Genomic DNA, 26,431 nt, shown 5'->3' on the forward strand with positions numbered 1-26,431 from the left:
AAAATTGCTGGTCAAAAGGTAAGAAAAGTGTGTAAGTCAGTGGTAAGCATATGCTCAGCATACAATGCCAATTCCCAGCACCAATAGAATAAATGTTATGACTTTCACCGTTGAAGAACAAAATTAATATTGGTGGTTCTGCTGCTATCATGTTACTGTTAGTGAGAAAGCCATGTGCTGTGTTACTGTTGCTTGTAGGAAAGCTATGTACATGTTACAGTTTATTAGAAAGACAGGCTAAGCACTAGTACATGTAGCCCTGTAGGTGCTGGTGTCAGCCACGCTTGTAGAGCTCCTGCTGCACTTTCTATGTGCTCAACAACTACAGGTTTAAGCGGCACTTGTGAATCTGGTCTTCCATGGATATGCTTGCTTATTCTTTTTACTCTTTAAAAGTAGTGCCGATTTGCTTTCTTAGCATAAGCACTCACGCATCATCCCTGTTGAACCACTCTCTAGTGGGTTGGACTTCTCTTAGCAGTCATGCCCTCAGTAAGTGGTAGAAACTGGAAACTACATCGCTAGGTGACTGAGGACAGAGGAGCAGGTGGGGAATAATTGATAAGAGCCCAAGTGGAATAACGAAGACGTTAAGAAGAAATGATTTAGGAGCAGAGATTTGGCTCTTAGTATAACTTTTGCATTTCTTTTGTGTGTGTGTGTGTGTGTGTGTGTGTGTGTGTGTGTGTGTGTGTGTGTATAAGACATATTTTATGACCATGTCGTCATCCAAAAAGACATAAAAACTCCTGGACTCAACTGTTGTGAAGTATAAAGGGTGAAAACACCAAGAATGATGCCCTCTGATAAGGTAGTGTGTGTGTGTGTGTGTGTGTGTGTGCACGCGCGCACGCGTGCACACACTTCTACTTGCTGAAGTGGAGAAAAAGTGGTGACAACTGTAAAAGGAATGAGGAGGGCTAAGGTGTGAGTAGTCCGCGGAAGGTGTAAATCAGCAGGTGGGATGGACTGCTGACTGAAAGGAACCTAGGCTGTGGAATTTACTAGGCTATACTGCTCCAAAATGAACGACAGATGATGCAGATGGCAACTGAGAGGTTAATGAAGCATTGGGAGAAGGGTGAGGAAAAGAATGTTGGAGGTCTCAGCTTCAAAAACAGCACGAATCAGGTGTAGTGACATATGTCTGTAATCTGAGTCCTACGAGCCAAAGTTGCGCAGATCAAGGGCAAATCTTGGCCATATATCAAGACATGCTCAATAAAACAACAAAAAATGGAAACAAAAAGCCCACCCAGCTAACCAAAACCCCTCGCTTAGATTATGAAATGAATTCTTGTCTCCTTGTTTGCTGTGGTTCAAAGTCTCTTCGGAAGACCCAAGACAATGTACCACTTATAAAACCACTATAAAATAAAATTTAAAATCCAATTACACACTTCCAATATCTAATGGCATAGAATAAATGTTTCCATTTAAAAAATGAAGAACAGAAGAATATCAAAGAAATATGGAAACCCAGAAAGGAAAATGACAACCATCATTTTCTCATATCTAGCATCTGGGGCTCGTGCTGAAATAATTTTTGCTCCTTATGCATCCCTGTCTCTCTAGCTCTGCTGCATCCATCACCTGTGATCTCTGTCTTGGACTGGTTCCCCTCTGTGTCTATAACTTTCTTCAGCAGACATCTCATAATGGGTACCTACAACATTCTAGAGTCTCCATTGGAACTTGGCGTTTACCTTCCACTTCCAGGAATTGCTTGGCCTCAGTAGGTTTCTAGATTCTTGGTTCAAGACTGCCTGGTTTCCTCATTCTTATATTTTTTTATCTGTAAAAACTAATTTCTGCCAGCTTAAGAAGTATCCTGTCTCCCAAACTCTGGCCCATGGTTGCTGTAGTCTCTCTGTACTTTTGAGAATGAACCTATAAGCAACAACAACCACCACCACCACCATCACCATCATCATCAACAACAACAACAACACAACAACAACAACAACAACAACAAGTTCCCCAGGAAATTGGCTTTCAGCATAGAGTCCCTTCAGTTCTCCTGGCATTCTAAATTCAAGCATGCACCTTTCAAATTAACTTTCACATTCATTGATTGGATCCTTTGACCAGCTGGGTCTTGCCCTTAGGGCACCTTTCTAATTGCCCTGGTGCAGAGCCAGAGTGTTCTCTCTTTAATGGTGCTAATCCTTTTAGCATATAGAGCTCCTTTGTCTACACCTACCTTGTGTGTAACTTCAAGCATGTTCACATGCCTTCTTACCCTAAATGCATGTTTTCGTGGCTTTCTGTCTTTGTTGCTTTCTCTCACTGTAGACCTTGATAAAGGCAGTGAGCAGTAACCATGACACGACCTGAATATTAACCTGTCCTGAAACTTCTTCTACCAAGAATACAGCCAATTCCCTTTGAATTCAGCTTCTGTCAAGTTTTTATGTTACAAGCAGAACTTCACATGGATAGTTTCTATCGGAGTGCTCACCAGAGAGAGATGGGCCTCCACTGTCTGCATTTCTCTTAGCATTCAGCTTTTCCAAACTCATATCAGCCTGGCCTGTTAAACACTGCTTAGAACATTCTAGTGCTTTTCTAATCTGTACTTCCCAAATCTTCTGTAGTTCTCACACAAATCAACTCCAATGATCTATGAATCATATAACTAAGTTTCTCATAGCAATTACAGCATCAGTTTTCTGTATTAGTTCCTTTGTTGTGTCACTATAACAAAATATCAGACGAAATAACTTAGAGAGGGAGGGGTTTATTCTGGCTTACAGTTTGAGAGTACAGTCCACCACAATTGAGAAGGTGTGGTGGCATGAACACAAGGCAGCTGAGAACATTGTATCTGCATCATGGAGTAGGCACTTGGCTTTCCTATTAGTTCAGCAGATCGTTATTTTTTTATACTTAAAAATGATTTTTCTACATAAAAATGTTGTGCCCTTAGTTGATAGATACTATTCTAGACAGTGTGTTTATGCATTTTGATAAGTATGCTTATATAAAGAATGGTAAAATTATTTCTCTCTCTTTCTCTCTGTGTGTGTGTGTGTGTGTGTGCATATGGAAAGGAACAAGTACAATTACTGGGATTTTCTTCTTGAATACATTGACAGAACCACAGGTAAAGAAATTTATATAATTTCTTCATTTTTATGTCTTTCTGTTTCTCTTTGTTTCCATATATATACATATATATATATTATATACATGAGAATCTAATTTAATAACAAATTTACACTTGCATCTTGGGTATCAATCTTCCTCGGGCTTACCTGTTAGACAGTCATGGGGGAAAAGAAGGCAGCATTATTCACCAAACCTGGTGTGTGTTGGCTACACACGGCTTTGCACTTTTGTGACTGAATGGAAGGAACAGCCAGAAGATAAAGCAGAGACTCAGTGTTTGAGCTTGGGAAGAAGAATGGAAAAGGAGGAGTGAAATACCTGTGTAGGTATGATTTTAACATGACTAAATGAGACTAGGAAAAGTGTTACAGGGTCCATTAAAATGATTGTGTAAGGCCAGTGAGCAATGAGACATAAACAGGAAAGAAATGATTAAGGGTTTCTAAAAACAAGAAAGTAATACTTTGCTTCAAGTTCAGTTTACTGTGCTTCCAGTGGACATGCAGTTTATGGAAATGACGTATGACCTACTTTTATCTAATCTAGATAATGAAATAGCCCTTTTCTTTCCCCAATAATTTCCTTTCTCCATGTATGTTTTTCTGCATTTGAGGCCTCCCCTCTGGCTTATAAAATGGGAATGTAACTGTTGATTTTAGCTCGATGTCTCTGTGAGATGCATTCTGCTATCCACACAATGTTTCTCATCTCTTGCTCCTTCAACTTTACGTATGCATAAAACACACCATAGTGGAACTGCCTGTTGAATGCCAGCACATTCATTTGCACCTAAGGAAAGAAAGAGATGACATGGACCATTAGCTTGTCTAGAAAATACTCCATTTATGATGTAATAAGCTAGAAATGGCTTTGGCTTGTATAGTGCTTATTTGTTCTTAAGTAGTGCTCAAGTTGGACCAACACTGGGAGCAGAGGCAACTTAACACATGGACCTGCATTTTAACTATGGGAAAACACTTCCTGTAGGTGGCATGGATCAGGGAGTAAGAGGGACCAAACTGACAAGAGTTAGTATCTGTGAGGACACGCTGGCTTTCTTTTTCTAGTTTTCCAACTTCTACAAGCTCCTATTAAATACACATTCTTCATAGGACAACTTATGTGAAATTATGTGCAGCTGCAGGGCTCTGGTACTCTAAGGAAGTCATAATACACAATGTTTACGGAAAAGCATCAATTGTCCTGATGAACTATAAAAAGAAACTCCAAGTGAGAAAACATTTAAATCCCATGCGAACAACAACAGTGTATAAATGGTATTTCCACTTCTGCCATACCTCTCGCTCATAAAAAACATCTTCCAGGGTCTTTCCCCCGCTGCTACCTACAGCTTCAAACAGAGGCTTGTAAACCTTAAAAACAAAGACAAGAGCTTAAATGTAACAGACTTTTCAATTTTTACATATGCATATAAATGTGTTTTCTTAGAAAATAGATATTGATATTGCACATGTGCTTGTTTGTGGGCATGCGTGAGTGAATGTGTGTGTGTGTGTGTGTGTGTGCACATGTGTGCTTTAAAGAAAATTTGTAACTAAAGGCCTGAATATTTTTGATCAGGCCTTTGACTTCCTGACACCACGCCCACCTTCCTCCTCAAAAATCCAAACAGGTAGTTGAAATTCTCACTTTCTCATTTGTGGGCTTACTCAGGGCTACAAGCACGGGCCAAAAGCTCCATTTTTCTCGATGTACATTGTCATTGTCACACATAAATACACTGGACTCAGTGAACTCTTACAGTCTGACTGGTATAGGTTTGTGGGTTTCTTGAGATGACAACTGATTCACCTCATGGAATTCCAAGTGCACAAGGAGTGGAAACAGGAGAGAAGCTCAAATGTTAATATTATACTGAAGAGTTGCTCTCAATTATAGATGGGTTACTACGGGGGGTTTATGTATATTGTTTGCTGGACGCCCCCTAGAAAGATTCAGACACCCACGAGGAAACACCAGTGTCATTCTTAAGCCAAGGAAGTGAAGTGCAGGATAATACACGTGACTACCCACAAGCCTGAGGAAGTGGGATCTGGGTGAGGAGGAGAATCACGTATGAGGAGCTCCAGCCTGGCTTAGAGTGCTGGACACAGGGGGAGGAGAAGCGAATAAATGGTTCTGTTCCTCTCCCAGTTTCTGCCATTAAGCAAAGGGAGTGGGAAACCCCACACATATCCCATATTCCCCTGTAGTCCCTATGGACAGTCTGTTTCTCCTGTGGGTCCTGGAAAGGAACACTGGGCTCAGGTTCTTTTATGTAATCTTGACATGAACTCCCACTTCCAGGAGTTTGTCCCAGCCTCTTGGGGGAACTTGCTTTAAAAGGTGCTTCTTGAAGTGCTCTGATAACCACTCCTTGGAGATTTAAACAAGGGCTTTCTTGGCAGGACTCTTAAAAGACACCAGCTTGCACTGGAAATTTGAAGTGTTTCTCTGGGAGGCATAATTACTGCAAGGGGCACCACTCGCCACCGTCTGGATGTAACTCTGGGTGAGGTGTCTACATGGGTGTGTGCGCTTCTCTACAGCCCGTGCTGAAGTAATGCAAGGCACTCAGCGTGCTGGTGAAACCACTTACCCCGTAATTGTCCGCTACTCTCTTCACCTGCTCAAAGTCTTCAGCTTGAGCTAACAAACGCAGCCCCTCAGGAAAGAGCTTGCCACAGGTGGGGAACAGTGTCTCCCTGTCTTCTTTGCTCAACTCAGTGCCAAATGAGTTCAAAGTGATGATTAAAGCACGTCTGTCGGCCTCAAACTGAAGGAGAAAGACATAAAAGCAGCACATCTAATAGTCTTTTATACAACAAGCTACGTGCGGAATTGCACTTCTGAAGCGATCTACTTCCCATGTCAAATTACAAAGTAGGCATATGTTACTAATGTCTCTTTAGTCTCCTCTTGAAAGGGAGAAATTTGTTTGCTGGGGAAAGTTGTGCAAGCCTGCGATGAGCTATGGCTATCGAAATGCTACCAAAGCTCTGTTTCCCAGGTTCCCTGAAATGAGTTACTCACATGTTGCTTTCATATATGGCACCAGAGTCGTAAATCTATGTTCCATAAAGGTGAGAAAAATGCCACTATAATGCAGCATGGAGGGAAAAAGACAATGTAAGTAAAAATGTTTGCTGGGGTGTCTGGACAACAGGAGTGTGCATCTCTACATGTTACTGACTACTTCTAATTGCCGCTGTCACTACGGTTGGTATTATTGTTAATCTCTGTCATGCTGGGGATCCAATCTAGGGCCTCATGCAAGTCACACTAGCTCTACCATCAAGGCACATTCCCTAGCCCCATTACTTTATATAATTAAACTTTATACTATATGCCATCTGTGCTTCCATGGTTTGGATTTCTTTAATGACCTGCCATCTCTGATTCTGTAGCTAAGAACCATGCAGCTTGGGGGTGATTTATCTTCCTTGCAAGGCCTGATTCCTTATGATCCTTAAGTAGGTCAATGTGTGCTCTCAACTGTGCTGAACAGCACAGGCCACTGAGCTCTACCAACCCTGCTTCCTGTAATCATGCTGTCTTTCTAGAGATTTCTTTCCTCTTTCTTTGTTCCCCATGTTTCTGCTGTCTCTCAGTTAAGTATCCCATCTTCCTCCTTTGCTTTTTGCATGCCCCGCCCCCACACAAAGCCTTTAAACCCACTGAGTCCAGTTTGTGGTAGCACACATGAATGGGTGTAATGTCATCCAGCAAGTCCTGGGGAACCTACCAATGGCCACGCCACACTCGGAGAGAAAAGTAACTCTTTCTTCTCAAGCAGCCACATTGACTGCCCACAGTTGGGCAGCTAGGGCTTGGGCCTCAGGGCCTCTTCTTCACTCTCTCCTGGGATTTGATCTGAGATTATCTTATGCAGGTCTTGTATAGGTAACCACAACTGCTGTGAGTTCATGGGTGCAACAGCTACGTCTTGTCCCAGCATGCTCCCCATCCACTGGCTCTTACAATCTTTCCTCCCATGCCTCTTTCCACCCCCTCAAGGGCCCCTCCTCTTCTTCCTCTGGGTATTGGCCTTTGGACTTTATAGTTACCATGTCATTTTGAAGTCTGTCCTTGAATTTTCCCACTTCCTACTTTTAACACTTGGAAGAACCATCTCTTTTTTATTTGTTGCTCATTTCTGGACTCAGTGCCTGTCACATAGGAGTACTCTAACTACCTACTGAATCTAACAGAGCAGTTTGTTGATTTCATTATTTTTTATTTTTCTACAATATTTTCAACAGCGATGCTACTTGAAGTCATGGCTTAGTAGCTTTGACATTGCTGGAAGCTTACTAAAAATGCAGAATCTCAAACTGCAGTCTAAAGGTAAATCAACTGAACCACATTCTGCCTTTTAACAAGAGTCCACAGCTGTTCACTAGCACAAGAAAACTGAAAAGAATGGCTGTGCACTGTCATTCATTACTTTCCACACTTACTAGCTAGTAACAAAGACAGGCTTGCAACAGCTCTAATGGAGCTCTTTTGTTAGAACAGGTGTTTTTTATCATCAGGAGAGTGAGTGTTTCCACTGGTCCTTTTGATTACTCTCATGGAAATTACGGGGGGCTCAGAAGCAAGGTAGCCTTATTTAGAAGCAAAAGCAGTTCCATTCTGGCTCCTGCATATAACCAGTCTTGTAAATCATTTTAGAACTTGCAGGAATAAGAGAAGATATGTGAGTGGGATTGCTCATGGCAAGAAGAATCCTTGAAATAAACAACACGCAGAGGTAGCCATCCAAAATATTCTTTCTAGTTGTAAGATGTTAGAATTTTAAACAGGGAAATATGGGAGGGCAGGCAGCGTTGCAGGCAGCAGACGCTGTGCCAGGGGAGGTTGCTGCATGAGGGAGGGAGTATGTGGCATTTGGAGGATTGTTACAACTTAAACTTAGGGAAGCCACTGGAAAACAGGATGGGCAGGGAGATGAGGAGAACTCAGGAAGCACTTCGAATACCGGGCTAAGAAGACTCTGCCTGAACATAATGGATCATCCAAGTTATCTATTCATTTCCCAGACCTTGCCTTTGTTTTTAGCTTATTCCTTAGCTTGTAAGCACACGTCCCATTGCACACGTCTGCAGGCTGAAGTACTACCTGCAGTGGGAAGGGCTGTACCCAGCAAGAGCTTTCTTTTTTCCTAATGAGTGCTTTCTTGCCTACTTGGGTGTGCTTTCTTTTGGATTTTTTTTTTATACTTTAACGTTCTTTAGTTTGAAAGCTTTTTGGCATGGCTGTGTAGATTCATGGTGAAAACTACTATCATTTAAACAGTTTAAAACTATTGTTCTTTGATCACCCCTAAACACAGTCTGACACAGCATGAGATTATAGAAGACTCTCCTCTTTTTCCTCCCTCTTCCTTCTTCCTCTCTCTTTATATCTCCTTCTCTCCCTCATTTTCTCCCTGGCAGGGCTGGGCTTGAAGCCTGGGGGCTTGTGCATTCTAGATAAATACTCTCCCTCTGAGCTACATTGCTAACCCTTCAATGCTCTCTTCTACTACAGCAAGTCTTTTGACGTCTCTCTACCATCAATTGAATTAAAAAACATATTTGGAATATTATAAGTTGTAGTGTTAGGTAAGTGTTCAACTGCTGAGCTACAATTCTGGGTTAAAAACAAAACAAAACAAAAAACGAAACAAAACAAAAAACCAAAACTAAAAACAATAACAAAACCCCCCAAAAAAACAACCAACCAGCCAAACAACCAAACAAACAACCAACCAACCAAACAAACAAAAACCACTGCTCTTAAGATATCAGTTGACATTGCTTATTGAATTGTCAGGTAATTTCTAAGATAAAGAAATACAGCTCAGTCAAAGTAAGGACAAGTATGCAAACTCATTATTTGGCAAAGATGGAGCCAAAGGCTTCTTCTTACCTCAAGAATGGGACACATAATTTCTGCTGTAACATCCCCATGATCCTTACAGAACTTGTAGAATGCTTCAAGGTAAGACTTAGAAAGAAGAAAGATTTTTAAACAATGAAATGAGTAATTTTCCTTCTGGAAACTTCTAGGTCATCTTTTCATAGCTTATGAAATGTTTTAATGGAAACTGAATTATTTCTACCATAGGAGGGTATTCTGTAGTAAATTTAAAAGAGATTTAATATGGCTGTGGCCCAGACTGAAAAAGAACTCCATAAAAGAACAAAATTGCTCTTATCACAATGTCTAATTACTTTTTGGGGGGAGGGTTCGAGACAGGGTCTCTCTGTGTAGCCTTAGCTGTCCTGGACTCGCTTTGTAGACCAGGCTGGCCTCGAACTCACAGTGATCCACCTGCCTCTGCCTCCCCAGTGCTGATTTTAAAGGCATGCGCCACCATGCCCGGCCGAATGTCTAATTACTTAACTAGCATTTTTGCACTATTCTTGGGTTATTTTATATAGTTAATTCCAGCTATTCTAACAAGAGTGCCAAATCCTTCTCTGAGCTCCGGAAATGATTTAGGAACCCTGGTAGTGAGTCTCCTGAGACACACTAGCTTTGACTGTGGGAATATATTGGAAAAGCATAGCCTGGGTTGTATGTTTTGACTGCCTGCGCTTGCATTCCAGCTCTAATACTTCACTAACTCAGTACTAAGTTATTTCTGCTGAAGGAAGCCTACTTTCTCTGCATCCCTCAGGTTTATATGAAGAATAAGAATTGGACAATCATATAGCTTTGCTACTGGATTGAGTGCATTAAGGCTATGAAGTGCTTATAGCATGATGTCCTGTTAGTTACATCTCAGATGTGCCCCTTTACAGTTCAAGTGTCTCTTTATAAAAACAGGAAGCTGTGTATAACATAATACTATCGAGAGGACCATGTATTTGAGCTTATTTACATACCACAGTAGTGTATGTTAATTTACTTCATGGTAGGGTACACTAGCAGATTTTGCTTGGCTTATAGTACACAGTCTACTCTAAAGGTGGCAACATGGTCTAGACAGTCAGACCATGCAGTGTTATGTATGACATAATGTCTACCAGTTGGTAATACTGACATGGGTTTCAAATTGCATGGACAGATTAATTATAAGATTCAGAGATCTATAACAAGATCTACAGCAGAGATGGACAATATAAAACAGAATGCCTACTGTGTCTCCCTGTTGCCCTTGATGTAGTTTTCCTCACACATTTATTTACCCTTTTACCATCATCTAACCAACACTTTTTGCACTCAAGACATTGGGACAAAGAACAAAGGGTACATAAGAATAGGATATACTATTTATTTTTTAAAATCTTGGTGGATAGGAGAAACTAATGTTTATACATATAACTAGAACCAAGCCAGAACAATAGAAGCTATATTCCAAATATACATCACTTAATAATTGCAGAAGTTGATCAATGGGCAAAGCAACATTTTTAATAAAGAGCTCCAATTATGTTATATTGTGCAAACAAGAAAAATACACTTGGAAAAACCATTACCTTGTATAGTTTATTGCGTAGTAATTCAATATTCAGTTCATCGAGAGTACTTTCAGACATACAATCTTGAAAGAAAGGAGCTGAAAGCCAAAGGATATAAATCACAAGCCAGATTACAAACTTGTTATTCACTGAGCATTTACTGTATGTGAACCCTAGGCACTGCTTCTGTACCAAGCAGTAGGTACATATTAGCTTATTTAAACTTCACAACACCTTCACTAAAATATCTTTACTAAAACTATATTTAAATTTATTCTTAAACTGAGCTTCCCTTCATATTCATATTCACAGCTCACTCACTCCAGACTCACCTTGTCTCCACCAGGCTGCATTACCTTAGCCTCAAAGGTGACCTAGCAACGTGCCCTTGCCGTTTAAAAATATCTGCTTGAAGGGTAACTTGTTTGGCACAGAGTGTGGGTGAATGCATGGGGTATGTTCTTATCATGCAAAATACCCTATGTTTAACATATTCTCCCCAAGTTAATTATTTTATTTTGTTTTTATATTTTTATATGTGGGTATTTTGCCTGTATGTATGTCTGTACATAATGTATATGCACAGAGTCTGTAGAGACCAGAAGAGGTTGTTGCCTCCCCTGGAACTGGAGTTACAGATAGTTTGAGGCACCCTGTGAGTGCTATGGATTGAACTCAGGTCCTCCAGAATAGCTGTTAGTGCTAACCACTGAGACATCTTTCCATCCCTTGCTCCCTAAATTAAAATGAAAGCTACTTTCCCCATGATTAACAATGACTTGCTACCATCTAGATAATGCTTGAACATATTCCCTTTAATGATTTAAACAATGACATTATTATCAGTACTAAATTATAATGAAATAGTCATTTCATAATTAATCTAGATAATTTCATAGAGGCTCCCAAGTAGCTCTTAGAGATGACATTTCTAAACTTCTTAAAATGAAATACTCTCTAGATATGACCTGACTTTCATAAGAGTTTAATATGAAAGGATAAAGAACTAATTGTACAAAACACAGAAAGGAAACCCATAACTTGAGAATTTCTAAATTCATCATTTAATTTCTATGACTGAGTAGAAAGCATAAGGATTTTCAGGTTAGGATACAAGCTCCAGGCCCTTTCTCTAATCTGAATGGATATAAATGACAAAGATCAGAGTGCCTGACGTGTCTTCATCTGAGAAATAAGAAAGCAAGGTTAGGAGATTATTCTGCATGTGTGTCTATGTATATTTCTGTACATGTTTCTATATGCATGGGTGCCCATACACATGTCTTGTGCATACAAGGAGAAGCCAAAGGACACTTAGGTGCCATTCCTTAAGGGCTTCCCACCTTGCTTTTGAGATAGGGTCTCTCTTGGTGGCTTGAAGCTTGCCAAGTAGGCTAGGCTAGGGGGCTCTAGCAAGTCCTGTGGATCTTTAAGTGATGGCATTTAGCGACTGTGCCACAGCACTTGGCTTTTTCAATAGGGGTCTGAGGCTCAAACTCAAGTCCTTATGTCTGCAAGACAAGTGCTTTACCATTTGAGTCATTTCCCCAGGCCTAGATGATTTTTGGTGGTGTTTGTTTTCATAAACTAGGGTCTTTCTGTGTACCCAGACTGACCTCAGCTTTCCCAGCTTTCAACCTCATCCATCTACATATGTATGTATGTATGTGCCACCATGTCCAGCTTAGACCTCCTGTACACAGCTATGGATCTGTCTGGTATAAAACTACATACGTAAAAATGTTGCATCTTGAAAGTGCATTTTCTAATGACTCTGCTAAAATTCACAGGCCATTTCACAAATAAGTATTCATACCTAATGGTGTTTCAACCAGCACAGCCTTGAAGAGATCTGAGGGGGTTTCTGCAATGTTGACAGCTTCCATCTCTGTGAAACGGCCCAAAGGGTGACACTTGGCCAGCACTTCTTTCACAGATTTCTTTTGCAGTGCCCCATTCATCAGTAGAATTATGTTGTCTATCATATAGCTGCATCTGCAATAATACTCAAGCATTAGAAAACCAATTAACTGGGCGGTGTGGCGATTTGTAGCTGGGCCCTGAAGATGTCCACAGGTCAGACTCCTTGGGAGATGACATTCAGGCTGAAATCTGAAGAATGGGTGAATTTTTTTTTTTTACATAAAGGACTGAGACTGGAGAAAGAAAGTGTTTTAAAGACAGAAGCAAGACCATTTGAAAAAATAATAGGCTTCCTCAAGATCCAGCTATTCCACTCCTTGGAATATACCCAGAAGATGCTCCAGCACACAACAAGAAAATTTGCTCAACCATGTTCATAGCAGCCTTATTCATAATAGCCAGAACATGGAAACAGCCTACGTGTCCATCAGTAGAAGAATGGATAAAGAAACTGTGGTACATATACACTATGGAATACTACTCAGCTATTAAAAACAAGGAATTCCCAAAATTTGTGGATAAATGGATTGAGCTAGAAATGATCATAAGGAGTGAGTTAACCCAGAAGCAGAAAGACTCAAATGGTATATACTCACTTATATCTGCATACTAGCCCAAGGGGCATGTCCCACGAAAGCCTTCACTTACCAAGAAACTGGGACAAAGAGGGGAGGACATCCTATTGGGACTCTAAATGAGAGAAGCATGGGAGAACAGCAAAGTAGAAGGATCCAGAGGGTCGTAGAAACCTACAAGTAGAACATTATGATAGGCAGATTTGGGCCCAGGGGTCCCGCTCAAACTAAGGCACCAGCCAAGGACAATACAGGTGGTAAACTTTAAACCCCTACTCAGATCTAGCCAATGGTCAGAACATTCTCCACAGCTGAGTGGAGAGTGAGATGTGACTTTCTCACGTACTCTGGTGCCTCACATTTGACCATGTCCCCTGGAGGGGGAGACCTGGTGGCACTCAGAGGAAGGACAGCAGGTTGCCAAGAAGAGACTTGATACCCTATGAGCATATACAGGAGGAGGTAATCCCCCTCAGGAACAGTCATAGGGGAGGGGAATAAGGGTAAAATGGGAGGAAGAGAATAATGGGAGGATACAAGGGATGGGATAAACTTTGAGATGTAACAAGAATAAATTAATAAAAAAATTAAAAAAAGAAAAAATAATAATTGTTTTTCTCCTCTGTCTCTCTCTATCTCTCTTTCTCTCTCTCATACACACACACACACACACACACACACACACACACACACAAATATACCTCTCTATATATGTATATATACAAACCTATATCTCTCTATCATCTATCTATCTATCTATCTATCTATCTATCTATCTATCTATCATCTTCTTCTGGATTACTGGGATAGGCCCAAGGTTGCTCATGCATATATAGCCCATGATAGCAGCTATAGCTAACAAGTAGGGCAGCTGAGATCCAAACTCAGGCTGTATGCTTCTAGGACATTACTTATAATCACTGTATTACTCTGCTTTTAGTGTTTAGGACAACAAGTTGATTGGGGAGCTCTTGGTTGTGAAGAGACAATGTGGGAGGAAGACATTTTCATTATGTGCAGATATTTAGACAGAATAAGTTCAAGGTGCACAAGAGACATGCAAGAAGATGCTCTTGGAAGCCTCAGAAGTCTAACCTAAACATATAGGCTTGAAGAGGGCAGTTTATAGATAGAAGACGAAGTCCTAGAGAGTATGTGTTCTGACTAGTTTTATATCCACTTGGCGCAATCTAGAGTCATCTGAGAGTAAGGAACCTCAATTGAGAAAAATACCTCTTTAAGACTGTAGGATGTTTTGTTAATTACTTATAGGTGTGGGAAGGATATCCCTGCGCTGGTGGTCCTGGGTTCTGTAAGAAAGCAGGTTGAGCAAACAAGTAACCAGCAATCCTCCATGGCCTCTTCATTGGCTTCTGCCTCCAAGATTCTGCTCAGTTTGAGTTCCTGCATTACCTTCCTTCATGGACTCACATTCAGGGTGTATAAGGCAACTAAACCCTTTCCTACCTCCGTTGCTTTTGATCATGGTGTTTTATCACAGCAATAGAAACCCTAACTAAGACAGTATGCAAAGTGTTCACTCTGTACAACCATAGGAGAAACCTCAGCATTTAAAGGATGAAGGATCTGGAGAATGGCTAGATGGGAAGAAAGCCAGGGCAGTGAACTCCAAAAAGTTCTAGAATGTTATAAGGAAATGTTATAGAGTGTCAATGACCACATTAAGGTAGACAGTGGCATAGACATCCATAGGCTGTAGCAACTAACAGACCATCTGAGATAGTAAAAGCACTCAGTGGAGTATGCCTGTGGGAGAGTTAAAGGAAGAGAGAAAGACACAACCTGGTCAGTGTATGTCTTAATGGATGGGAAAAGAGAAGGCGAGAGAGAGAGAGAGAGAGAGAGAGAGAGAGAGAGAGAGAGAGAGAGAGAGCGTTCATACCACAAGCTGACCTCAATGTAAAGGAGAAATGGCATTGCCGGGGACAGGAGCCTTGTGATTTAGAAGGTTTATATCTGTCTCAGGTGAGAAAGAAGAGGGAATATGAGGTGCCAAGGCAGAAGAAGCAGTGGAGAAAGTGAGGTGGCAGACTGGAGGGGGAAGGGACAGCCCACTGATGAATGGGTGAAAAACTGCATTGCCATGACAATATAGACTTGAAAAGTGACATCTTGCAGTTACCCTGGACACTTGGAAATGCTATTGCTGGATCCTGGTGCATGGTTTACATGCTTAATGAACACCAGTGCATTTCGAGATGGAAAAGCAGGTCTTCTTTGCTGTGGAAAGTCTATAGTCTACCCCATGGAGAATTCTAACTAGCATTCTTGAAGCACACAATTATCCCTTCATAAAAAAACAACAAAACAAAACAAAAAACCCACTTGACTATACAGGTTCTCGACTTTCCACACAGCTTACCAAATTTAGACTTTGTGAAATGTTAGAATGCACTTTATCTGTTGAAAATGGTGCTAGTGTAGTATTATTTATTCAACCGTCCCTTTGGGCTCAAAGGAAATTATCTGACAAAGCATTTGCTAGCACTTAATAGCACTTGGTAAGCTTCAGGCACTTGATGTTCCCCACAGCACCTCTGGAATGTAACGGCCTATGTACTGCTGACTTTCTGCACTTCAAGTCAATCTATGAGGAGGATTTGCCCACACGTAATGGTCTGCAGATGATGCAGACCTGTGCATATTGCATGTGCTCATGCTTTTGCTAATGCAGAAGTTGGCTTCCTATCCAAAAGGGCAAGGGTGGTACAGACTGGATTGAACTGTACTTCAGCTCATTCTTTGAGTAGACTTGTTTCTGAGATGGGACAATAACACCAGTTCTCATGGTGTCATTTGGGAAATGGGTGACTAGGAGATACCTCCTCCCTGTCCCTCCTTCCCTCTTTGTTACCATGACACATGTATGCCAGGCACATCAACACCATCAACTGCTGGAGGTGGGACATTGATCAGAAGATAGATTACTTTCTCTAGCTAGAATATCCATAAATCTTCTCGGCCATGGATACAGTGGCTAGCTTCAAGACACCTGTTCATCTACCGCCCTCAAAGTCTTGCTTTAGATAATTTTGTTCACAGGTAGAGTCGAAGGCAGGATCAGTACTTAGGCAGGGTCATATTTACTATGGCTCATAGTCTACACCAATATCTCTGTTTTAGCCCCTTTCTGTGATATTGGCATCTGGGAAACTCGTGAAAACACCTAAAGTTATGTTATTGCCAATCAATTTCAAAACTACTGTAAGTACTTAAAAGTATATTTTTTAGGCTGAGCATGGTAGAGAACATCTGTAATGCCAGCACTTAGATGAGGCAAATGACCATAAGTTTGAGGGCAAATTGAGCCTTATAATGAGACCCTACTTGAAAAATTATAAGTAAACATTAGTCATCCCAGAGTTTCTAGTACGTGGCAAGCACTTACATGTATTTACTCCTAGCAGTCTACTGCAGAGACCTCACAGCTCAGGGTGCCGGGGCTGTGGCTTCAGGTCATCCTGCTCCAATCTGGCAGCAACTTGTTGGCAGTAATGTCTGCCTGCCTCTCTGTGAAACCTCTTTTCCATTCCAAGTATCCACCACTTCCTCGGGTTGTGTAAAAGGCCTACACAGTGCCTCCTGGGGTAAATAAACAACCGTGCTCAGAGCCAAAGCTTCAATTCCTTTATCCGGTTCAGATAAAACAACCAGCTCAAGCCAGCAATACTTCCAGTGTTTCCTTCCGTCTCAGACTTATTCTCTCCTCTTGATCTTTAAGAGTCTGGAAAATACCTAACATGTATTTTTGTACAATAACGACCAGATTCTGAGTTGCTGAAGGTCAGCTTAGAGTCATAATTTACTGAGTTAGTGAAACTTTCTTTTGTGGATAAAGTAATAATATGTCAACATCATTAACAGCAACTGTGAAATGGCCACCATTTGCCCAGCAGCATAGTTGTGAGGTAGAAAAAGACAAGTGTTTTCTGGAAGGACTGGGAAGGGATTGTTATCAGTGCTTAATTTTAAACTGCCAGAGAATTAATAAAAATGTTATGTGTGTGTGTGTGGGGGGGTGGTGGTGAATGATTTATAAGGAAAACACGTCACTGATGATCTCCAGTGCCTATTACATTGACAATTTCAGGAGTACTGATCAGGTATGAAACAGGAGGTTTCACTGCTAGAATCTGTCTTATCAGAAGGCTCAGATTATGGGTGACCAAGAGGAAGACCCATGAAGTGTCATTTCCTTTCTATCCTATCAAGGGTAAATAAATGTTAACATAATTTTTCATCTTTAATGTTGACCTCGATCTTGGCTGAGGTAGCATATGACAGGTTTCTCCAAAGAACAATTGCTCCATCCACCCTTTGCATGTTGCACCTTTTGAAAGTCTCCATGTGCAGTGTCCCTAAGAGGTAGCAATGTTGCTTATCTCCCTTTAGCACAGACTATCTACAATAGTTACAGGAATCATTCTACAAGGGAGATTTATTTTTTCTCCTTTATTTATTAATTAATTTAATCATTTGCACCAATATTAACACATTGTATTTAGTTTATACCTGGAATGGTAGTTCCCTGCTATTTCTGTTATTTTGTTGCTTAGATTGTTCCAGTGTTGGCTACTGTGAGCTCACTCGGTTGCCCTGACATTCCTTTCACATGCCCGTATCATTGTGGCTTGATTCCAGCACTTCCTCCATTTCTGGCACTGTAAGGTAGTCTGGGCTAATTCTGCACATTTCCTGTCACAGCCCTGGAATCAGCTATTTGTCTGAGGAAACATTTTGTTCCTCTTTTTGAGCAATACTGCTAGAGCCCTCATCTGGGTACTAGTTGGGTTTGCTAAGAAGATAGTGTTTCTGTTAGACCTCAGCTGAGAGAATGAAGTACCTATGGGTGTTCTAACACAAAGCTGTACCCTACTGTAATTCTCATTTGGTACCCACAAATCAGTGATGTCATCCATGGCCACATTTTTTTTTTCTGTTGTAGAAACAGAGTGCTAGCAACTTTTTAGTTCTAGCAAAATCTATGGATCTGAGAGTATGTTCATTGCTTCTTTTAAGCACAAATAATTTTATTATGGATCTATAGTGTAAAGTAAAATGGATTCATGTTTTTAATTTATATATTGCTGTTCTAGAGATTGAACCAGGCTTCAGAGATGCCATAGCAGTCTCCTGTCACTGAACCATGCTCTCAGCTGTCATCCAAACTCTCAAAGTACTTCTTTTTGGTGCTTATGATCACACCCTTTCCCACAGGCACCACAATCACATGAACCACAGCAGCACACAACCCAAATGCCTCTGATACGTTTCTATTCTCTTTAGAATCTCTATTTTTTATCAGCAGCACCACTACTTTCACTCTTAAAGTAACAGTGACCTCCTTCTGCCTTCAAGGTCAAACACACATTTGCATTCCCAAATTGGTCTATGATTATCTCTTCAGCAGAAGATAAGACAATTTAAAAGAAAGTTTGTATTTTCAGACATGAGGAAATAATCCAGTGCTGGAATGCTTGCATGGCTTGTACCAAAGTCTGGAATGTGACCCACAGTACTGAAGTGGGGAAAAGGCACACATTTTAGAAGAGTGAATAGGACAGACTTCTGAAGGATGTTCTTGGGGGCAGAAATGAGACTTAGTAGAGTAGACTGAAGGGGTAGGAGTGCTAAAAGGAAGATTGTCACCAGATTGAGTGGGTGAGGATGGCAGCTGCAAATGCCTGGGTAAGGTGGGTGGGGCTCAGCAACCCACAGGCTTTGGATGGCACAATGGAGTAAAGGGGGCGTGTAAACACGAGTCAAAACAGAAGGAAATGGAGCATTCTCTTAAACAAATTTGGCACCACAGCACAAGAAGGGGCAGCCTTGGTAAAGCCACTGAGCAAATTAAAGTAAACCATGCATATCAAAGCAATTTGTAAATCATAACAAGATTGTCACACATTAGAAGGAACTAAGGCCTGGGAATAGATAAACATGATCCCAAGGCCAGTTCTGCCACTTAAAGGCCAGTCCACAAGCACTCCTTCTCCTCCGCTTAAGAACAGAAATATTTATTCAATTTTGAATGGTTAGCCTCAGGATTAGTAATAATAAGAAAACACAGGAGAACGCCTTTCATAAAAGAAGGCCTTGTACTCTGTAAAGAGATTTTCCCACAAATTGGCCTCTGTAGGCATGGAAATAAAAAGTGAAAATCCCCATCTTTAATGTAAAAAAGTTTACAACGTTTATATCTTTTTATTAAGCTTGAGGTTTCCTCATGTGTGGTTTTACATTTACTTCTAACTAAAAGAGCCCTTTCAAAATTTGCCCTTTCTCTTGGATAACAGGGATGGGGTTAAGAAGCTGAGAGCTATGTAGAAGGCTGGGACACCCAAAAGACCATGAGCCATTGGTGCTGAGATAGTTAGGTTGTTTTTTTAAACCTGAGTTTAATCTCTAGAGTCCACAGTGGTAGGAGAAAACCAACTTTGCAAAGTTATCATTTGACATCTACATGAATGCGCCTGTTTTCACACATGCAAACTCTAATAATAAAGAAAACTAAAATTCAGAAAGGGCATGAGCCAGTTATGTTTTGAGAGAATAGTTTCAAGTCCTTGATTTATAAGTATTTTGAAAAACCTATTACCACTTTTATTCTCTGTCTCTCCTCTCTCGGTCTATCTGTCTGTCTCTGTCTCCCAGCCACTTCTGCACCTTTGAACTCTACATATCTTTGGGTGGTCATTGATCTAGGTGACATTTTCTTTAAATAAAAAGTTCTGTGTTATCTGTCTCTTTGGCAAAGAAATTATTAACCTTGAAAAATTATTAAAGAATATTATATGCATATATGAAAATGCTACAATAAACTCATTGTTTTGTGTAATTAATATATGCTAAAATAAAGCCCACAAACCCAAAATGAAAACAGTGCTTGCTAATGGCCATCTTAAATGACAATCACTTTTGTACATAAAAAGACTTGGGTTCAGTTTTTTAGATGGAAGCCCTTCAAGACTATCTGAACTCCATCCTTTGATCTCAAATGAAAGTGGGTAACTTGGTGATTATACTAGATACATAATCTAAAGGCATGTGACTATGGTGTGGTTTGGTTCTGGAAGTCATGTCTTTATTACACTGATTTATTTTGTGGATGGGGTGTGTGCATACTATGGTGTGTGTGCGTGGAGGTGAGAGGACATTGTGAGGGTGTTCATTCTCTCCTTCCACTGTGTGGGTTCTGGGGATGGAACCTGAGTTTTCAGGCGTGGTAGGCAAGTGTCTGTACCCACTGGGCCAGCTCACCAACCTGAAAGTCACACTTTCCCATCAAGCCTCATTGCTGTAGGTCTCTTCTACCCTTCTATCCGGGGCATATAATGCACTGTATACTCAGAGACAGCCATTATCTTAGATGATCAGAGCTCTTTCATACGCTGCCTATGTCATGTTTGCACCCATGGGAGATAAAGAAAGAAACAACATACATTTTCAAGTATAACTGATCACTAATGGAGGTGTGTACCTGCATGCGTGGTGTGTGTGCGCGCGCACACACACGCGCGCGCGCACGTGCACACACATTATGTTTGATACACTTTAAAAACAATTTATTTAACTCCCCAGTGAAAGGTACTTGTTCACTCCTAACAGGCTGACCTGTGATACATGACGACACAAACAGTAAGGGCCATGTTGTACTTCTAGCTTAATTTTCTTTTTTTTTAACCTTCAATATTTTAAGGCTTTTTATTAAATCTTATTAGTAAAATATTAAAAAATAGCACATGTATACATTTCAAATTACAGAAGAATGATAAAAATGTTGCTCTTTCTGCCCTGTGTGCCAATCTTAGTCTTTTTCTCGAGAGAAAGCTGCAGTTTTTTTTTTCAGTTTTTAATAGCTAGTTTTTATTTTTATTTTATTTATTTATTTATTTATTTATTTATTTATTTTTTATTTTTACATTATTTTTTTTATTAATTTATTCTTGTTACATCTCAATGTTTATCCCATCCCTTGTATCCTCCCATTCCTCCCCCCCCCATTTTCCCATTATTCCCCTCCCCTATGACTGTTCCTGAGGGGGATTACGTCCCCCTATATATTCTCATAGGTTATCAAGTCTCTTCTTGGCTACTTCTAGCTTAATTTTCAAGTGGAGGTTTGACTTGATAAATATTTAATAAGTCATGGAATTGCTCAATCCAGAGCTAGCCAGATGTGCTCCATGGGGAAGTTCTAATGTTCTTTATGATTGGCAAATACACGGCTGAGATTGAGCACTCACAGACATTCTGCTCCCTCTGCATTTTCGGTAGCAGATTTTATTTCTCTGAAGCTTCTCGTTTTTAAAATAGAGGAAGTGAAAATTAATTTTCAGAGCTATTTAATTTTGTTGTCACATTCTTTTTTTCCTTCTAGCAAGATAAAATAGGAGAAAGATACTCCGATTTGGCACTGCCTATAATAGTAGGCAAGAATGCTGCTAACTGTGTATTGTCCAAACTCTAGAACTACTAATATCTTTAGTATTTAAGATAGTGCCTAGTCTTGGTGAAAATTCCTTTACACTGGTGTTGTGTTCTTTATCTTTTTTAGACACATAGAGATGGTAAAGGTTTTTTTTTTAGCCTACAGTCAGATAAGTTTTCACTTTAGCTTTTTAAATGTTTCCAACTCAGGGCTAGGGAGGGTTCAATGGTTAAAAGAACTTCAGTTCCCAGCACCCACATTAGGTAGCTCACAACTTCCTGTAACTCCCACTCCATGGAGATCTGACAACCTCTTCCGGCATCTCTGGGAACCAGGTGTGCACTCAGTACGTACATATAACTGCAGGCGCTCACACATCCACATAAAGTAAGAATAAATCTTTACAATGTCTCCAGTGGGATCTCTGTCGTCTGTCTGTCTGTCTATTCTCTGTCTCTTGGCTTCTATGCACATACACTGGCAGAGACAGTGATGAACGTGAAGAAGACGCAGCTCGTTCACTCACAATACGCCATCACATAGTTAATGAGCAAAAGATCTGGAGTCCACTGCTAATTCTGCCACTTCCAACTGTGTGCCCTTGGGCAAGTCGATCCCTGTGTTCATTTGAAATATAGTTATTGTTATTCTTACACATGTGTGAGGACAAGGACTTTATCAAGTATGTTTTCTTCTTCTTTCCTTTACTGTTCTGGGCTTGGAGCACAGGGATACAATGAACTTTCTTTTTTCCTGTGTTCACCACAAGTATGTGAAGTGATAATGTTAACAGAAGTAAAGGAAATAACTGGCTGCCTTGTACCTTATCTGGAGTTCCCTCTCTAGGAATGATAATTGCCCATTTCTTGTATTTTCTGTAACTTTTCTATCTACAGAATGATCGTAATATTAAAGAGATGGTGCCAGTGTTGTTTTTTTCCCCCAGTTAGATAATCAGTTAAAGATACTGGGAGCATCTACCATAGCTGGCTCCCCACAGTAAAAAAAAACAAAAAACAAAAAACAAAAAACCATGTCGTCTCATCTTTAGTATATTCAGTTATCACTCAGAGCAGATTTTGTAGATTCTTATTTTTTTTTTCTTTCTGAAACAGAAAAGAAACGATCCCAGTGGATGGGAGAGGATCTGAGAGAGGCACAATCTGCTAATATTAAAATATAGAAATTGAATATCATTTTGACAAAGCAATTCCACTTCTGAGAATCTATTCCAAAGAAATTGTGTCACATGAAAGAACAGGTGTAGATGCAGTGAGATTGGTTACAGAACCACTTGAAATGCCAACGAAATGAAACAAGCTGGGGTGGTGGCACAGGCCTGTAATACCAGGCTGAGGGAGGAGGACAGTAAACTTATGGTTAACTGACGTTTACAGAGATACATTTTAGACTCAACCAGCCAACCAACCAAACCAATCCAGATAGGCAAAAAGGAATGATTAAACACATTACGATGCACCCAACATAATAGGATATACTATATTCTTTGTATAAAATACATTTATATGTATTTATTTGGAAAGTTCATAATAAGTATGAAATAGGCAACTTATAGACAATGTCTATTATGTAGTACTATTGCCTAAACAAAAAATTAAGCTAATTATATAAGTCTGTGCTTATAAGTAAATATGTGTATATATATATGAAACTTTTTACATGGAGGATATAGACAAATATGATCAAACCTCAAGGACTTAGTATGTTACTTTATTTGTAAAAACCTAATAATATTAGTGCCACTCAATATGGTCATTGTGGACATTAAATGAACCCAATGTCTATGAATGCTCCATCCTGTGGTGAGTATTAAATTCTAATTAAAGACTAACTCTTAAAAACACACTGCTTCTTTGAAATTTAAAAAAAAAAAAAAAAAAAAAAAAGGAAGATAAAGTAAAAGTAGGGCAACAGATATCTGGATCACTACCAAGGTAGATGTCAGTCAGTACCCTGAGAGCCAAGCTTATGAAACAGCCTCAAATCTCTTTGAGCAAATGCTAGGAAGAAGAAATACTTTCGAAATTAGGTTACCAGGATCGGCCCCGCCCCCTGGTGGATAGTTGGTTGTTAGGCTGCTCATGGACAAAGCCCAAAGGAAAGACCGTGCCTTTGGCCCAGATTTGTGTCCCACTTGAAGACCCGTAGCAAGATGACATCCTAAACTCCTCCACATCCGCTACCTTAACACCGTAATCCTCAGGTGATAATTTTCAGTTGGCATCAGCAGCTCAGCAGCAGTATTAGTTCAATTGGCTTCTGTTTTCGTTGTTGGATTCACCTGGGTCTATCTAGCTACTTCTGCATAGAAATGTATCCCCATCCTACAAGGCTGGCCTTTGGGCATCTGCCACCTTTGCTTATCCTTTCCCCAGTCTTCCAGGTGAACATTGTGCTGGCATTTGCAAGTAAAATTTGCTGCATTTTAAAAAGCACATTTGAACATTTTTATTTTGTCTTTTTTTTCCCTCCAGAGTTGAGGCCCAAACCCAAGGCCTTGCATTTGCCAGGCAAGTGCTCTACCACTGAGCTAAATCTCCAACCCCTGAACATTTTTAAAAGCATACTATTTCTGTTGATTAGTTGTAAATTTCACATAATACACCTGGATCCCATCCACTTCCCAGTCCTCCCAGGTCCATCCCCTATACTCGTTACCTCTTCCAAAACAAAAGAATAAGAAAAAACAAAGAGAGAGAGAGAGAGAAAAAAAACTCAAGTCCAATCCGTGTTGCCCATATACTGAAGCATGGTCAGCTCCCAGTGGCCAGCCCCTTAATGATAGCTAAATCCTTCCCACTTGCATTCCTTCTAGAAGCCATCAACCATGAAGAGCTACACGTCAGTATCCCCATCATAATTTTTAAGCATTCTCTTCAATGGCTTCCTGTCTAGATTATTTCTTTTTTGAGGATGGGGTGGGGTTGGGAGAGGTTGTCACCAAAGCCTTCTATGTCTCTCATTCTCAATTTGAATCTGCAGTCATGACCCTGCTGCCAACGTAGCTTCGTTGCCCTTTATGGTCAGTGACAGTACAGTCAATGGCAGTACGGTCAGTGGCAGTATGGATCATGGTCTTCTACCTGGTTTCTGGCTACAGCACAGGCCACGAACATCCACATGGCTTCGGGCGGCAGCACAGACTCCAGTCATCCCCACAGCCTTTGGTGATAAAAAGGACTGCAAACATCAATACAGTCCTTAGCTGCAGCATGAGTGTACATTTTTGAGTGAAGGTACAATGGACACATTTGTTTATTGTGCAAGCACAAATATTTACAGGTGATTTCCACAAATCTGTGATTTATGTAACACCCCAGGGACCCACATTTGGTTTAACCACATCTCATTTTTTTTTCTTGAAATTATTAAACATTTTTAAACCTAACATCCTGTGCTTTACTTGCAGTTTCTTTTACAAAATACATAGGTGATCCCCTTTTACAATTAAACTTAAAAGTCTGTATTGCATAAAACGATATTTCTTCATCAGATGAAAACCAAGGCTTTGAGTGACTAGACAACTTTTTCTTGGGTCCCAAAGTAGCATAGTTTAGATTCATGTTGGAGCCACTGGGTTGTGAGAATTTCCCGTCCTACATCAAGGTCACCTGCAAAGCTTATTAAATAAAATGCAGATATGTAGATATGTTCCAGGACTCACTAAACCATACCTTTTGGAAGCACAATCTTGGATTCTGCATCTTAAGTAATTCTTCCAGTTTGAAAACAATTCTAAATCTAGAATCTTGGACAAGTCTTCACCTGCAGTACTTGCTTAACATACATGCTGTGATGATCACACAGTTTGGGTAGACCAGATTCTGATTCTGCAGAATAGTGCCAGTGTTGTTCAGTTCTTGAAGGGCTGAGGAGCTTTAAATGATAAGGCCTTATCAGCAACAGCAGCTGAGACTGTTTAGCCACCTCCATGCCTCCCATGGAATTTCTGGAGACAGTAAAAGATCTGAGGCAGAGCCATTGTAAGACTGTTGGAAGGACTTTTCTGGATAGAAACTCACAGATTTAGGGATGAACAGTGGTGCTGAGGTAAGTGACTTTGCATCACTGCAGCAGAATCTGTCATAAAAAAAAACACCTCAAAGGAAAGCCTGCCTGGCTCACCATATCAGAAGCTTCACTCCACCACAGTGGGAGGATGGTAGCAGAGCAGAGCCTTTCCACTCACACTAGCCGGGGAGCTGGATCTTCTGCAGTTGTTCACACAGGCTCAACAACTCAGACCTCTCAAGCCCTTTGGGAACAGAGAAAGGCTTGACAGAAGTAGAGCTTGGTCTGTCTGTACCTGACTGGTAGTCACCTGATCATCATAGCACATCAGGTGAAAGCTGTGACATCATGAAGACAGGGCCAGGAAAGGCATGCTCTTAGATACATGACTCCCACTTCCTCCAATCAACAGCCAGATCCATCACTCTCCAATGTTTATTCAAAATACTAATCCATTCATGGATTGAACTTTTGAATTGGTCAGAGCCCTTAAGTTCTAGTCATTGATGGGGAAAAAAAATCTCACAGACACATCTACAGGTGTGCTTTACTTATCTTTCAATCCAATTAATTGATAGTCAAGATCAATTGCCACTATTGTCAGTCAATCTCAAAATGTTGTTGGAAATTTGATTGTGAAAATAAGAACGTAATATGTTCTACGCAGAGTTTGGGAAAGAGAAACATAAAGCTTAACATGTCTAAAGTGCCTGGAACCAGAGAGAAGGCTGTTCAATCATTTAAAAATATATTAGAAAATAATTTTTGTTGGGAGAAAACTGACAGTGAATATAGAAAAACTAACATTCCAAATTAATGGTGATTTTAGTTCTTTAAAAATAAGTAGAAAGATATGTAGAAAGATGTCAAGTAATGCTGAGATGAAT

General features: G+C 40.3%; 1 protein-coding gene across 1 annotated transcript in view; it reads right to left on the minus strand.

Moving 5' to 3' along the window:
• Window positions 1-3,369: 3,369 nt before the first annotated feature.
• Atp6v0d2 (ATPase H+ transporting V0 subunit d2) overlaps window positions 3,370-26,431 on the minus strand; it is a 44,050-nt gene continuing 20,988 nt past the window's right edge. Inside the window, exons 3-8 of the mRNA XM_051160636.1 lie at window positions 12,379-12,557; window positions 10,581-10,660; window positions 9,025-9,102; window positions 5,711-5,887; window positions 4,410-4,484; window positions 3,370-3,900 (exon numbers count right to left, since the gene is read on the minus strand). Of these exons, the coding sequence (XP_051016593.1) occupies window positions 3,739-3,900; window positions 4,410-4,484; window positions 5,711-5,887; window positions 9,025-9,102; window positions 10,581-10,660; window positions 12,379-12,557 (751 nt within the window). The 3' untranslated portion in view covers window positions 3,370-3,738. The remainder of the gene's footprint in view (window positions 3,901-4,409; window positions 4,485-5,710; window positions 5,888-9,024; window positions 9,103-10,580; window positions 10,661-12,378; window positions 12,558-26,431) is intronic.

The sequence above is a fragment of the Acomys russatus genome, chromosome 2 (assembly GCF_903995435.1).
Source record: "Acomys russatus chromosome 2, mAcoRus1.1, whole genome shotgun sequence".
Taxonomy (NCBI): domain Eukaryota; kingdom Metazoa; phylum Chordata; class Mammalia; order Rodentia; family Muridae; genus Acomys; species Acomys russatus.